The sequence below is a fragment of the Myxine glutinosa genome, chromosome 1, assembly GCF_964187855.1.
Source record: "Myxine glutinosa chromosome 1, kmMyxGlut1.1, whole genome shotgun sequence".
Taxonomy (NCBI): domain Eukaryota; kingdom Metazoa; phylum Chordata; class Myxini; order Myxiniformes; family Myxinidae; genus Myxine; species Myxine glutinosa.
In genome coordinates, this window is record NC_136261.1 from 49,223,037 (window position 1) to 49,238,104 (window position 15,068).

Here is a 15,068-nt window from a genome sequence, read left to right on the forward strand (position 1 = left end):
TCACCATAGGTGCAACTCCTCATCAGGATGATATGCTGGTCACCGGTTCAACAGAAGCCGAGCATCTAGACAACCTAGAGAGATTCTTGAAAATGCTATCGGACTCCGGCCTTCGTTTAAGGCTCGACAAGTGTGAGTTCATGGCACCATCAGTAACATACCTGGGCCACAGAATTGACGCTCAATGCCTAAATCCCACCAAGGCAAAAAGCGGTGATTTGATTACTCACGTGACCTGCTACGTCATCTCGAGGATAGTTTTGCTGCGGGTAGTTTTTATAACGATTTTGATTATCGGAGGGGATTCTTGATCAGGAAAATCTTCGTCAAATTCACTTTCTGACGAGTCTGAAGCAAGTTGTGTGGCCATTACCCGTCGCGTGCTGAGATAACCTTGCGTTTGATTACGTCATGCAGATGACGTCATGTCCATCACAACTTTTAGGGGCGGTACCCGACGGTTTTGCTTTTTTAACTGTAACACCTCAAACTCTCTGTCGGCGTTAGTTAGTGGACGTTAATGATCCCACGGTGTCCTCTGCGAAGAGTAGGCGAGTTATCGCCGGCACACTGGCACCAAATTATACGTTCCTGCCCTAACCTTTATCGAACGTCGGGCCTGGCAAGCCAGTTCGTGAAAGACTTGGAAAAGCCTCCCCTCCCCCGTCCAACTCCATAAGAACGTGGGGATAAATTTGCCTTTAAGAAGAAGGGCATCGAAGATGAATATCGAAGAAGAAGAAGAAGAAGAAGAAGAGTATAACGTCGTGTTTCATATGTGCAGCATATTCAATGTGTCTTTCACTGCGCTGCATATATTCGATGGTGATCGATCGAGAGGTGGTGATGCTGTTCCGATCCTGCAGCGGTTTGTAGGTTTAACCCCATGAGCTAAAGGCAGAACTTCTAATCCAAGCTCATGGAAACCGACCTGAAGTGTGTCAGAGGAATTACCATGTTAGGTAAATAAAACCAAGCTGGCTCACTAATGACCGTCTGGGAGAGGTGCCAGGGGACACATTGTATCTCGCTCTAATATGCTTTTGCGATGGGCATTAAAATGCTTGATCCATGGAAAGGTAGCTTGACTACCTTTTCGCACGTGCGTGTGTGCGAAGTACTTATTTATGGACGTGCACGTTTATCACTTCAGGAAATAGATACAATGGTGTCATTCCATCTCTCCCAGACGACCTGCGTGATTTAAGACGCGACTTTGGCGGACAGTCGGACGGTTTACTTTTCACGAGGACCGGATTAATGCAGGAAAGAGCACTTTGGAGCATCCCCATTGGTAAAGGGGAGGAGCCTGTGGAGAGGGAGGTGCAAAGTTAAATGACGTTCGTAATTGGTCGAAAGTGAGTTTTGGAGGCGTGGCCAGGGGAATCCACAGAGGGGTGCCTGCGGGGGGTCTGTCTGTGCTCCATTCTCCCTCCTTCTGACTTGAATTTTATTTTACTCTCCCTCCTCCTTTCCTCTCACAGCTTCCTCTTACCTGTGCAAGCATTCTCCTGTTACGTTCGCAGCCCACGTCGCTTTGTCTTTCATGTTCACCTTCCTGGATATCGCAATTGAAATCCATCAAGACATCCCTCCGACCGAGCAGCAGGATCCGTTTAGCGGCGCAAAGCAGGGTGAGGGTCGGCTTGGAGCGGAGCAACTTCATTTAGCTCCTCTTCTTGCTGTAGGAATAACCGTTAAGAGCATTTAATTGTCTCCGCAGAAGGAGTGAAGTGGGAGCGTGCGGGGCAGCCATGCGGAGGTGATACCCGAGGAGGAGCAGATCCGCACACAGAGGAAGAGAGCGGAGAGAAAGAGCGAGCGAAGGCTCCGGTGTGGAGATCCTGATCTCGTCCCGACGGCGTTCCGCGGCCTGGCGGGACGGACAGCCGGGGGAGACGAGCCATGAGGTCGCGGGGCGGCCATGGACGCCCGGCGTGTGGTCGCTGGCAACGCTGTCCGGTCGTCCTGTGTCCGGACCCGGCTCTATGAAACGGGGACTCCTGGGGGTGCGAATCGGTTGAGGGTGGGGGGGAGGTCAGGATCTGTGAGCTTAACCACCGCTTCGGCGCTTCATCCCCAACGTTAATCCCGCCACGAATCTTCAGCACATGAAGATTCACAACCGAAGCCTCCCTCGTAACTCAGTAACTCCCCCGGGTTACTCCATTAACCATCCGGTCGGTCACTGCATGCGAGTCGGCATAAGCTTTTCATCCCTCATGCAATAATTGCCTTCCTCATAATTCTGCACCACACAACTAAAACCTTTATGATCTCGAGGATGTCCACACTCAATCGAATTAATGGCTTTCCCTCTTTTTTTTTTTCCTACACCATGCAGCTGATGATGGAAGTTTGCCTCACTTTCCTGCTCATGGTCACCTACCTGTGCACCACGGTGGCACGACCGCACGGTGCCCTCATGGACTCCAGCAAAATGAATTACCACTCACAAGGTTTGCTTGTGTCTGTGACACTACTGCCCCTCAACATATTTATATTTATATACACATGTATATATATAATTGTATATGTGTATATGTATATATATATGTATATGTATGTATATATATATATATATATATATATATATATATATATATATATATATATATATATATATATATATATATATATATATATATATATATAGAGAGAGAAAGAGCTTTAGGAAGGGAAGGGACAACTTATGGATTGTCATTTATAGAAGTCTTCATAGAAGTCTCGAAGAACCCCAGAATGTCATCACGGGACGTGCAGGTAGCTCTTGCCACTGTTGATGTCAAAGTGCACGAGTCTACCATTAGAAAGAGGCTGCACAACTTTGATCTACATGGGAGGTGTGCCAGGAGAAAACCTTTGCTGTCCAGAAAGAACATCAGGGCAAGACTAAAGTTTGCCAATGAACACCTAGGCAAAGACCAGCACTTCGGGAACAATGTGCTCTGGACAGATGAGTCAAAGGTAGAGCTATTTGGCCACAGTACCAGAAGACATGTTTGGCGAAAACCAAAGACAGCATTTGACCACAAGTACCTGATACCAACTGTAAAGGATGGTGGTGGAAATATTATGGTTTGGGGTGGCTTTGCTGCATCAGGGCCAGGGCAGCTCACCATCTTAGAATCCACTATAAATTCTTCATTGTACCAGAGGGTGCTTGAGCATAATATGATGCCATCTGTTGGAAAGTTGAAGCTCAACCGAATGTGGACCTTGCAACATGACAATGACCCTAAACATACCAGTAAATCCACCAAGGAATGGCTGAAAAGAAAGAAATGGAGGGTTCTGGAATGGCCAAGTCAAAGCCCGGATTTAAATCCCATTGAGATGTTGTGGGGGGATTTGAAACGAGCTGTGCATGCAAGAAAACAAACATCGCACAGCTGAAAGAATTCTGCATGGAGGAGCGGGCAAAAATTTCTCCCAGTCGATGTCAGAGACTGGAAGAGAGTTATAAGAAACGCCTACTTGAGGTTGTTTCTACCAAAGGGGGCAATACCACCTATTAGAGCCAAGGGTGTACTTACTTTTTCCACATGCGAAATTTGTATTTATGTTTATTTAAATTATACAATGGACTACAAAATGTAAATGTTTCATGATATTTGTTATATTATATCACCTTTATCTATCAATATTGTTGAAATGAAGATCAAATAGCTGTATGTTGAAATATGTTGAAAAAGTCAAAACTTTACATGGGGTGTACTTACTATTTCACGTGACTGTATATGCAACTTGGCCAGAACATGGTTTCCATTGAATATTTTTTCACATTTTGAACGATCTTCATTTCATTCATCTCCCCGCAGCTGCATTTCTTTCCCAACTCTCGGATTATGAGACAACAGTTCCCATACGGACAGACCAACATGGACGGCCGCTAAATATCGAATCACAACCCCAGCGCTTTCCACGCTCACGCCGTTCGCCACTTTCTACAGACCACCATAGGGAAATGCAGGTATATATTGCTGTCATCAACTCATTCTTTTCTCTCCTCCTTCATTATGCTTTAAATTTCCCTGACCCCATTGAGCAACACAAAATGGTTCAAAATCCCTTCTTCTTTTTAAGAGTACTCCGAGGCTCATGGAGGAGCTGGTGTATATATCTCATGTCTCATGACAGGGACGTCAGGAGATGTCACTCAATGTTAAATGAATTGCAGTGACTTGCAGACAACAGATAAATCAACACGGATTAAAAAATCTGAACCGAGGATCCCACAATAATGAGCTATAGGTTCAGAGGGGAACACAAATGTTGATGTGGTATGATTGGAGCTCAATGGAGTATGGCTCTCCACTCTGGGCTGGTGCTTCTGCTTCCCAACATGCTCCTCTTGAGATGGCTGACAACAAGGCCTGCCACCCCATTGTTCTCAAGACAGGAGGTGGAATCCCAAGGATTGTCACTCTCTCACCTGAGGCAGGTTGGTGGGTTATATATTTTGTTTCAGCTTACATCTGGCCTTGCTCTTCCGGCCCCCTCGACCTCTATATCTGCCCCTCCCAAGCCACTCCAGATCACTCTCGTTCCTCGAGAAACTCTCACCAGCTCACTCTCCCAAAGTTCAGATTGGTTTTCCACCTGCATTCATTTGTCTCCTTATTTTCTCCCGAATGTGGAATCGTCTTTCTGTCTCTGTTGTCTTGTCATCTTCACTTCAGTCTTTCAAATATAGTACCCATCACTACCTCGTGCACTCGCCCATTCACATCTATGATCTCTTCTACACACGTTGACTCTTTCCCATTCTGTTCCTTTCTGGACCATTGTAACTAATTTTTTGTGTTATTCCTCCTTTTCTTCTTGTGTATGTCCACCCCCATGCATCCACACATACAGTTTGGCATTTTGTGAACCTGCTGGCCTTTGTCATTTCGCTCTTCCATGAGCCTGGACCTTTGCAAGTATAAAAAATAATTTGGCAGAACAAAGTAACATCACATCTAAAGGTTTTTATTTTTTGAGTTAGTGCATTTTATTTTAGATATTACTCTTTGTTTAATCCTACTATTCCCAAAATCAAAGTGTCTGATGTCTGAGTCACAAATATGTCTCTCCAATATGAGGCTTTTCACGACAATCTACCGTAGGATACCTCCAACCAATGTTGATCAGTGCAATTGAAAGTAAAAGCTGAAGACTGTTGAATATCCTAATGAGAGGCAATTATTTCCTGCATTATTATTCCATTCATGTTTTACAATAACCTTTGGTGAGCAATGTGCTGTGCGGCACAGTCGTGGAAATGCACCCTATAATTTTTGTCATTTTTGAAAGAACTTTTATTGATCACAACATGTACTCCTCATCATCATATTTTGAAAAGGTTCCATCATATTATGCAGATGATGAAATGAGGATCATTTGTAATACCGGATACCACCAAAGGTGGCGATATTTCTCAGCCATGATGCATTTATTGGGTCGGAAGGGCCTTGTTTAGATTATTGTTTACCTTGTGACCTGTTTACCTTGTTACCTTGTGACTGCAACCCCACCTCCTGATTGATCAGGCAATAAGGCAGATGTAATGTGACCGTGTGGCAGACAGACATTACTGTTCACAGATCATGCAGTTTCCACTGCCATGATGCCATGGGACGTGAACAGTGCCTTACTGCTCTGTCAAGTTGAAGATTTACAACACACACACACACACACACATATGCATGTGCATATGTATGTATGTGTGTGTGTGCGTGCGTGTGTATGTATCTATATATATATATATATACAGTATATATATATCTATATATTTTATTTATTTATTTATTTATTTATGTATATGCGTATAAAAAATATGTATTTATATATATATATATATATATATATATATATATATATATACACATATATATTCCAATACAGGGTGTTTATGAAGTCCCTATCTATTTACCGTATATACCGGTGTATAATACGCACCCGTGTATAGTACGCACACCCAACTTCCACCCTCAAAAAAAACCAAAAAAAAAACAAACATTCATTTTCAGATTACAGTCGCGTGAATCTATGCATTTGTACACAAACATTTAGCTATATGCAGTCAGTATTCTGTTACACACGCATCAGTGTCCAGATGTGCATGCAATCTTGGGAGCTTCTTTGCTTCATAGAAGAAAGGAGAGAGTAGAGAGATTATTCCCAAACTTCTGGGTTCCCAAACTCTTCTGCAGACTGGCAGACGGGGAGTTTGAATGCTGAAGTGTACGACCGCCTTGACATCTTGATCTTCTCTTCTCTGGAACCGGATAGAACGTATGAAGACGTTTCAGTCCGAGCTGACGTTTACGGTAATCTGCCCTATAATTTCGGATTGCTACGCAATTGCAGTTGTAAAATAAAAGACCTTCAAAATAAAAGACCGATGTGGCTTTTCAGAGCGGGAAAAGCCGTTCTATTCACATTCCGGAAGCGGCGTGGCTTTGAGCGGCAAATCCATAGAAAGCACGTAATGGTACAAAACCCGCTTGCCATCCGGGGTGAACGAGCAGCAATGGCGGCCCTGCATGTCGGCGCAATTGTGCATGACACAATGGGGAAAACGTGCAACCGAGATCGCTTTTCGTAAAATACTTTTTTTTCGTAAATGTATTGGAAAATTGACTTGTTTTGAAGCCGAGTTTTTTTTCTATCCCCGTGTATAGTACGCACCCCCAACCTTTGACTTTTTTCCGATAAAAAAGTGCGTCTTATACACCGGTATATACGGTAGTTACCCGTTATTTCTCTGAAATAGATAGAGACCTTATAAACACCCTGTATGGATAGATTAGCTGAAATACCAGGACCTTTGTCTTCTACATTCATTCAATATTTAAATATTCTTCATTAATATCCATTCATTCATCATTCTTTCTTCATCTCTTAAGAATGTACTAAAAATGCCAAGCATCAGCTGAGCTTATGGCTCCAACTTCGTTATAGACCAGGAAGATTATAAATAAGCTCATGTATTCGACTTTATTGATGTGGAAGAAATTTGGTCCTGGTACCAGCCCAAAGACCAACACTTCAGGAGATATTGTACGACCTTTTTGGCTATACACATGACATTTAATGGCATTTCATTAATGTCACCATCAAAAAAAAAATAGCATCATGATAGAGGTGGTAAGATTTGTATTTTATTTATTGTTACAAATCTGGAGATTGATCAACTATTGTAATAATCTTGTCTTTTTATTCTGTTTCTTAATTCAACCCTCTTAGGGTGGAGTAAATGTATGTGTGCTATTCAGGATATGATCTATTATTGGGTGATCTAAAAAAAAAAATGCAGTTTTTGGTCAAAACGATGCTTGATTTAAATTTACTGAGAGAGAGAGAGAGAGAGAGAGAGAGAGAAAAAAAAAGAAAGAAAGAAAGAAAGAAGATAGATACATACAAAGAACAATATCTTGATGATATATCATTAAAAAAAAAAAATCGTTCACTTTCTCCACCACCAAAGGTGGATGGAAGTAATGTTTTCACCCTTGTCTGTCTGTTTGTCTGTCCATCTGTGGACAGAATATCTCACAAAGTTGTGGACGGATTCGGACGAAATTTGGTGGAGAGGTTGGGTGTGTGACAAGGATGAATTTTGCTCAAGGTCAACTCAAGGTTTGCTCAAGGGCTTTTGCTCAAGGTCAACTGCCATCTGCTTGGAAATCAGCCAACATCACCGCTTTGCACAAAAAAGGTGCAAAAACAGATCCTAGCAACTACAGACCAATCAGCCTTCTCCCAATTATCAGCAAAGTCATGGAATCCATCATTGCTTCGGATATGAAATCTTTCCTCTTCTCCAATGGCTTGATCTCTGATCATCAATTTGGTTTCAGACCAGGTCACTCTACTCTGGACATGCTGCTTCTGCTGTCTCAACAATGGATGGAGGTCCTCAATGCCAAACAGGAAATTAGAGCTGTCTCCCTCGACATATCACGTGCCTTCGACACGGTCTGGCACCCCGCTCTGCTCACCAAACTCTCCTCCTTTGGTATCCATGGAAATCTCCACGCATGGCTGGCGGACTTCCTCTCTAGTCGTCGTCAACGTGTGGCCCTGAATGGGTTTCTCTCATCTCCTCTTCCTGTTCAGGCTGGAGTTCCCCAAGGCAGTGTTCTGGGCCCCGTGCTTTTTCTGGTCTTCATCAATGATCTCTCTGACTCTCTCGAAAATCCTCTCTATCTCTTTGCTGATGACTCCACTCTCTGCCGCTCCATTCCTCTTCCCTCAGATCGGCAGTCTGCTGCCTCCTCACTCTCTGAAGACCTGGACAAAATCACAGACTGGTCAAACAAGTGGAACATGTCTTTCAATCCTGACAAATCTCACACTCTTACTATGTCTCTCCGAAAAGATCGACTGGACAACCCTCCCATCTACTTTCTCAACAATCCTCTCCAAGAAGTTCTGTCGCTCAAGATTTTGGGTCTCACTATCTGCCATGATCTTTCTTGGGAAAACCACATTTCCAAGCTGGCCTCCAAAGCCAGTCGCCGACTGGGCATCCTCCGTCGTGCGAAGTCCTTCCTCGGCACACCTGAGCTCCTCACCACATACAAGGCTTTCATCCGCAGCTCAATGGAATACTGTTCTCCCCTATGGGCCGGTGCTCCTGCCTCACACCTAGCTCGGCTTCACGCTGTTGAAACCAAAGCTTTCAGAATTATTGGAATCTCCCGCGATGAAGCTATCTCTGAGGGCCTTTCACTCACTCACCGCAGGCAGGTAGGTGGTCTTTCTGTCTTCTACCGACTCCTCTCCGGCCTTGCACCCCCAGCTCTCTCTGTGCTCTGTCCCCCAAATATTCCTACAGGTCGCACAAGATCTGCCAGCAACCCTCTGATGGTTAAACTGCCGAAATCTCGGCTCTCTGCTCACCTTCACTCTTTCATTCCTCTTTTCTCCCGCCTCTGGAACAAACTCCCTCACTCCCTTCAATCCCACTCCTCCCTCCAGGTCTTTAAAACAGCTGTTCACCACCATCTCTTATCTTCCCCCATCCAAAACCTTGATCTTTTCTACCCCCGCTAATTCACCCCAGATCCACCTTGTTTGAAATTCCAACTTCTTTCCTGGAAGTCCTGGCAGTGTCCATATGTTTTATACCTCTCCCACCGCCCCCTTCCCATGCCCCCCCCCCCCAAAGCCCTCGCCCTCTCTCAGATCTCTCGATGTCTCCATGTCTCTCGGTCCCTGCTCTCAAATGTTGTGTTTGTGTCCTTCCCCCTCTCTCCCCATCTTGTCTACCGCTCCCGATGTTATATGTTTTATGTGTCGGTTTGTCTTTCTGTGTGATTAATGTTCGCTCTTTCACGAGCCTCGATCTTGTATACAAAAAAAACAAAAAAAAAAAAAAAAATTGTTTAGATTTTGGTGAAGATCCAGATACAAAATTACTCTTGCCCCAAAAGTTATGGAGACTATAGGTGTGTGTGTGTGTGTCTATATCCATGTCTATATATTTTCGCTTTAAAAATGGTTTTCTCTGCAACCGCTTGTCTGATCAATGCAAAACGTTAAACATAAGAGGGACTCCCTATGGAAAATATTTTATTACTAACTCTGACATCATAGGTCACATGTTGTGGCAGCCATATTGGATTAAAGGAAAAAATTCGGAACATCATTCTCTCCGAAACTAATCTACGAAAGAAATATAAACTTTTCAAATGTCATCAACTCCCCATGGGGTATACAGGGTGATAACGATGACATCGTTGGTGCAGTGGTATTCCAGCCGTAATTGGTTGAATTGAAATCCTTGTTTAAAAATCTGAAACTCCATATATCTAATTGATGACCCGATGTGAGTGGATAATTAAATTTATGATGCCATATGTCACATGGACGAAATTTGACTGGCAGGTTGGGTTTGTGACGAGGAAGAATTGATTCGATTTTGGTGATGATCCGGATCGAGATACGAGAATATTTTAGATTTTTTTTTTGGGTGATTCTTCACCATTTAGTGATATGGCCATAAACAATAATATAGCATGACATCTCAAAAAGTTGTGGCCAGATTCTGACAAAAATTTTGTGGATGAGTTGGGTCGATGACAAGAACGAACCAATTCGATTTTGGAGGTCCAGATCCAGATCCGACCTTTCAGTTTGTGGGATACAAAATTAAACTGTTCAGCCTGGCAGAAGTATATGTTCTACCAGGTGCCGTTCTAGTTGTTTGTCTGTCTGTCTGTCTGTGAAAAGGGTATCTCAAAAGGTTGTGGACTGATTCGGCTGAAATATGGTGGACAGGTTGGGTGTGTGACAAGGACGAAATGATTACATTTTGGTGAAGATCCAGATCCGAATCCAGAGTGTAGAATTTTTAGGAGTGATTCTTCACCATTGAGAAATGGGGCTAAAAACTAGATATAGAACAATATCTAATAAAGTTGTGGATGCATTATGACAAAACTTGGTGGATGAGTTGGTTAGATTTTTGAAATTGAGAACCATTGAGAAATGGGGCCAAAAACTAGATATAGAACATATCTAATGAAGTTGTGGATGCATTATGACAAAACTTGGTGGATGAGTTGGTTCGATTAGATTTTTGTTCAGGCCAGCAGATCCGACCTATCAGTGGGATGCTAAATGTAAACATTTCAGCCAGGTGGAGGTATGCACTCTACTGAGTGCTATTCTAGTTTATTGATGCAGTTACCTGCCTTGTGTAGCCAAACTCCCATGCAAACATCAGCATTTTCCTCAATGTAATGGCTCTGTGTCATGCTGGCAATTTTGTTTGACACGAGCATTGAAGCGAAAATCAGAGTTAGGCATTCGGGTGCATACGTGTGGTGTTGTGTTGCGTACGTGCGTATGTGTCTGTATTTTTAAAATCCATTTTCTCAGCAGCCATTGATCCGATTGACGCAACATTTTACCATAGGAGCACCTCCGCCTGTATAATTTTTTATTCATAATTATGACATCATAGGTCACGTGGTACGGACGCCATCTTGGAAAAAAGTTATACCTCAATATCTCCAAAACCACTCCATGGAAAAAAAGTTGATGCAAGGCTCATTGTCAAGTATCCCCCATAAGGAATATGATATTGTTACGTTTATGAGGTAGATAAAATAATACCATAGGAGAGATTGAACTGTATAGGAAGTACCATGGACTGCATGATGTGTAGGAGCATTTTGATGATGTTAAGTAGGGAAACGATAGCTTAAAGTTGTTTAATTGTGCATCATGTGAGGGATGGTGCCGTCTTAATTATCTAAAGGGTTTAAGGCTAGTTTTCCCCAGTGCGTGCCTTCCCTCTGTAATTTTTCCCTTATGGTTTTTGTGCACAATACTTTTAATTACAATTACTGCCGACAAAAGCCAAGAACGAGCCAGTCGGACTAAGCCCCGCCCCAATGGACCTAATAAGGTGAGGACCCCGCCCAGAAGGGGCGGACAATCGGTAGGTTGTTGGGAAGGCCGGCAGGCCACGCCCGCAGGGACATGATTGACTCTCGTGGAGAGAGGAGGAAGAGCGTGCTTGCTTTTTGCTCGAAGAAGATGCTGGCCATTTTGTACGCTGAGGGAGAGAGCGGGTTTTCATGTCGGCATGCGGAGGTTTTGGGCAGTGGTGATCTGCCAGGGAGCTGAAGGCTGCACTGTTCATCCCAAGGACAAAGAGGTGGAGAAAACGAGAGGGCCGTTTCACGACGTGCCTCATCCCCGGGCTCCCACCGTGCCTTCGGCAAGTGGCATTCAACGTGGCCATCTCGGCCGAGCTTCCCACACGAGCGGCTCTGAGCCACCTTGCACTGTCGGCCTCACCAAAAAGACCCTTTGGAGACAGCTAAGTGCTGGAGAGGGAACATTTTATTTTTATTACTTTTTCCCCTGTCGTGTTTTTTGAGTCAGTGTGTGGAGGCGTCTCAAACTAGGATTTAGTTTTACTTCAACATTTATTTCGTCCGCATTTATTTTTATTGGATCATTTGTGTACATTTTATTGTCGTGTTTATTTTTGGTGGTTTCTGGAATAAACCCTTATGTTCATTCAGTTAACATCTCCCATCCTTTCATTCCCGTACGTGCTAAAAATAACTGCCATTTTTGGGAGTTGCCTTAGAAGAGTTAAAGCTGGTTCGGATATCTGTCCCTGGTGATCTTAATCACCGGGCAACGCGACAATATGTTAGTGATTATGTCATTGGTGCCTTCATTATGACGTCATATTTCGACAAGTACAACGCTTGATCTGATCAGTATGAAAAATACAAAATTCTCTGCTACTGTTAGTAGGAGGAGGACCTAACAGTCCTCTCGTTGGGATGGACATGAAATTTTGACCATCGGAGCGCTTCCTCCTGGATAATATTTTAATGATAATTATGATGAGATAGGTCATGTGGTACAGGCGCCATCTTGGAAAACTCGATAAACGTTGCACCTCACATCTCCAAAACCACTCCATGAAAAAAATAAATAAAAGTGGCTCATTGTAAAGAACTCCCCATGGGAAATAAGTGTTGTTAACGATGACGTCATTGGTGGCTTAATTATGATGTCATAATTTGACAGGGACAACGCTTAGTCTGATAAGTTTGAAATTTCTTGAGTGTGATCTACACACCAATTACATTAGAGAATATAAATTTATGATGTCATCACTTACATGGTCTGGCATCCATATTGGATTCAAAAACAGAAGAATTGGCTGGCACCAAGTTGACTGTGCAGGGTAAGTATTCCATGAATACCATCTAGTTGTAAAATGTTTGCACTTTAAATTCAACCTAAGCGTTGGTTAATTTTCCCCACAAACAGCAGTGCCTATACAAAGGTACTGTTTTCTATCCATGCAGTGTTCCATTGAAGCTATTAAGAGATGACCACAAGGTATGGGATGGCATACCACGTTGACCAGACCATTTCACGCAAGCAGATTACCTTCACACTGAAAGTCGTTAGTGATTCAGATTGTTTTTTTAATAAAAAATGTGGCATAGATGTGATTTTTTAAAATTCCTTTTTAAACACGGTCTGAAGACAAACACACACACACACACACACACACACACACACACACACACACACACACACACACACACACACACACACACACACACACACACACACAAACAATTACACGAGACATAACACAGGACTGTTAGGCGAGACAGACAAACACACCCACTGAGCTTGGGGGAAGTACAGATACGATCGATAGCATAGACATCACAACAATAGTGGCACATTTCTCACCACACTCAGTGGGGCAGTTCCTAAGGAGGAATTTCCTCCTCCCTGTGGATGCCAATTCCTATGGGGATTGTCTGTGCTCTATCCTTTCAAATTCTGAACTTCAAGCAAGGAAGCAGCATGTACCAATTTTACAGGTCTTTGGTATGACTAGGCTGGAATTCAAATTGCTGACCTCCCCGACTCAGAGCGGACGCTCTAGCCATTATTTGAATCTTAGCTTACCTTTCAACCCTAGGCTTGATTTAAAACCTGCAATATAAAGTGTATCTGCAGTTTGATACAACACAAGCTTTGAAACATCCAGATCTAAAATGATTATTGTCTAAAAAACAGTTTTTCAATAATTACACACATTGTAAAAGGTGAAGGAAGTAACATTTTCTTTCTCTCCCTCCCATCCTTTTCAGGTGTACTATCGGTTATCTGCATATGGCCGTGATTTCCGGCTCAACCTAACACTGAACACAGCCCTTGTGGGTCCGGCTTTCACGGCTGAGTATTGGACGAGTCAAGGCCTTTTGTGGCAACATGACCTCGTCTCCGACTGTCACTATGCCGGGCACCTTGGCACTCAGCAGACTACCACCAGTGTGGCACTAAGTTCTTGCAATGGGCTGGTGGGTCCTTGTTTAAATTAATTTTGCTTCCTCTCCCTCGCTGTTCGTTTATTACATTGCGTTTTCTTCACATATCCATTATTCCTTTGTCTCCATGCCTTTATAAAATCTCTTCCAATTCCTCGTAAGATATGAGTTTTTTAATATCAGAAAAAAAAGAATCGTTTGCTTTGTTAGAGATAAATAAGTGAAAATGTTGTAATGTAATTCATTCAAGTACCATTGTATAAACTTTTCATCAGTTTGGTGTGAAAGTATTTTGGTGACTTTTAATTTTGGAATAACCTATAGCGAGTCTATCATTGGCAGGCACAAGCAATGAGCAATGTTTTAAAGTTGGAGGCTACCTATTTATTATGTACTCAAAAATAGCAAAAACATTTTGAGCCCTCAACCCTCTCCGCTCCACTCCCCTGCTGTGTTACTCAGCAGGCATCCCCCTTTCCTCCCTTCCGCTTACTCCAATTTCCTTTCACTCCCAACCTCTTTTCCTTTCTTTTCCCTCTCATTCACACTCGCCCGATCCCTTCTTTCTCTCTCCTATCCCCAAACCATCTTCTCCCAGTTGTGCAGGCATGATGGACCTCATGGTAATGCCTCTGCTTTCATCAAAGTTCCTTGTGTTTGTATAACTTAGTGCACCTCTCTCAACGTACATAATAAATAGATGACCTTTCTGACATTGCTTGAAGAGCTTACCTACCCTTTATGATGAATTGGATATTTATACGGGAAAAACCTCATTAATTCAACCATTGATCAAAGACAGATTTTTCCAATCAAAGACACAATAGTGGAAATCTGTAAGGGATGCATTATGGATCAATTTTAAGTTCACCACACTGTATCATGAATAATATATAAGTAATGGATTTATCATGTATTATGTGGTCGTGTATGTCACATCATTCATGAGCATTGCTTCTCCTCTGTCAACTTGCTTTGTGTTTCACCAATCCTCGAGTCATCTCACATCACCGGTGGGATATATATATATATTTTGTATACAATATCGAGGCTCGTGAAAGAGCTAACATTTATCACACAAAAAATCAAACAGACACATAAAACATACAATAAGGGGAGCGGTGGACAAGATGGTGTGAAAAGGGGAAGCACACAAACACAACATTTGAGAGCAGGGACATCGGGAGATCTGTGGGAGGGAGAGGGCTTGGGGGGAGGAGGCGTGGGAAGGGGGGGGGGGGGTTGGGA

At 43.0% G+C, this 15,068-nt stretch overlaps 1 protein-coding gene across 1 annotated transcript in view; it reads left to right on the plus strand.

Moving 5' to 3' along the window:
• The first annotated feature begins 722 nt into the window (after positions 1–722).
• The window catches only part of LOC137423610 (A disintegrin and metalloproteinase with thrombospondin motifs 6-like), a 353,906-nt gene continuing 339,560 nt past the window's right edge, over positions 723–15,068 (plus strand). The window contains exons 1-6 of the mRNA XM_078770793.1: positions 723–825; positions 1,485–1,634; positions 1,724–1,833; positions 2,345–2,459; positions 3,822–3,973; positions 13,644–13,853. Coding sequence (XP_078626919.1) covers positions 723–825; positions 1,485–1,634; positions 1,724–1,833; positions 2,345–2,459; positions 3,822–3,973; positions 13,644–13,853 — 840 coding nt within the window. The remainder of the gene's footprint in view (positions 826–1,484; positions 1,635–1,723; positions 1,834–2,344; positions 2,460–3,821; positions 3,974–13,643; positions 13,854–15,068) is intronic.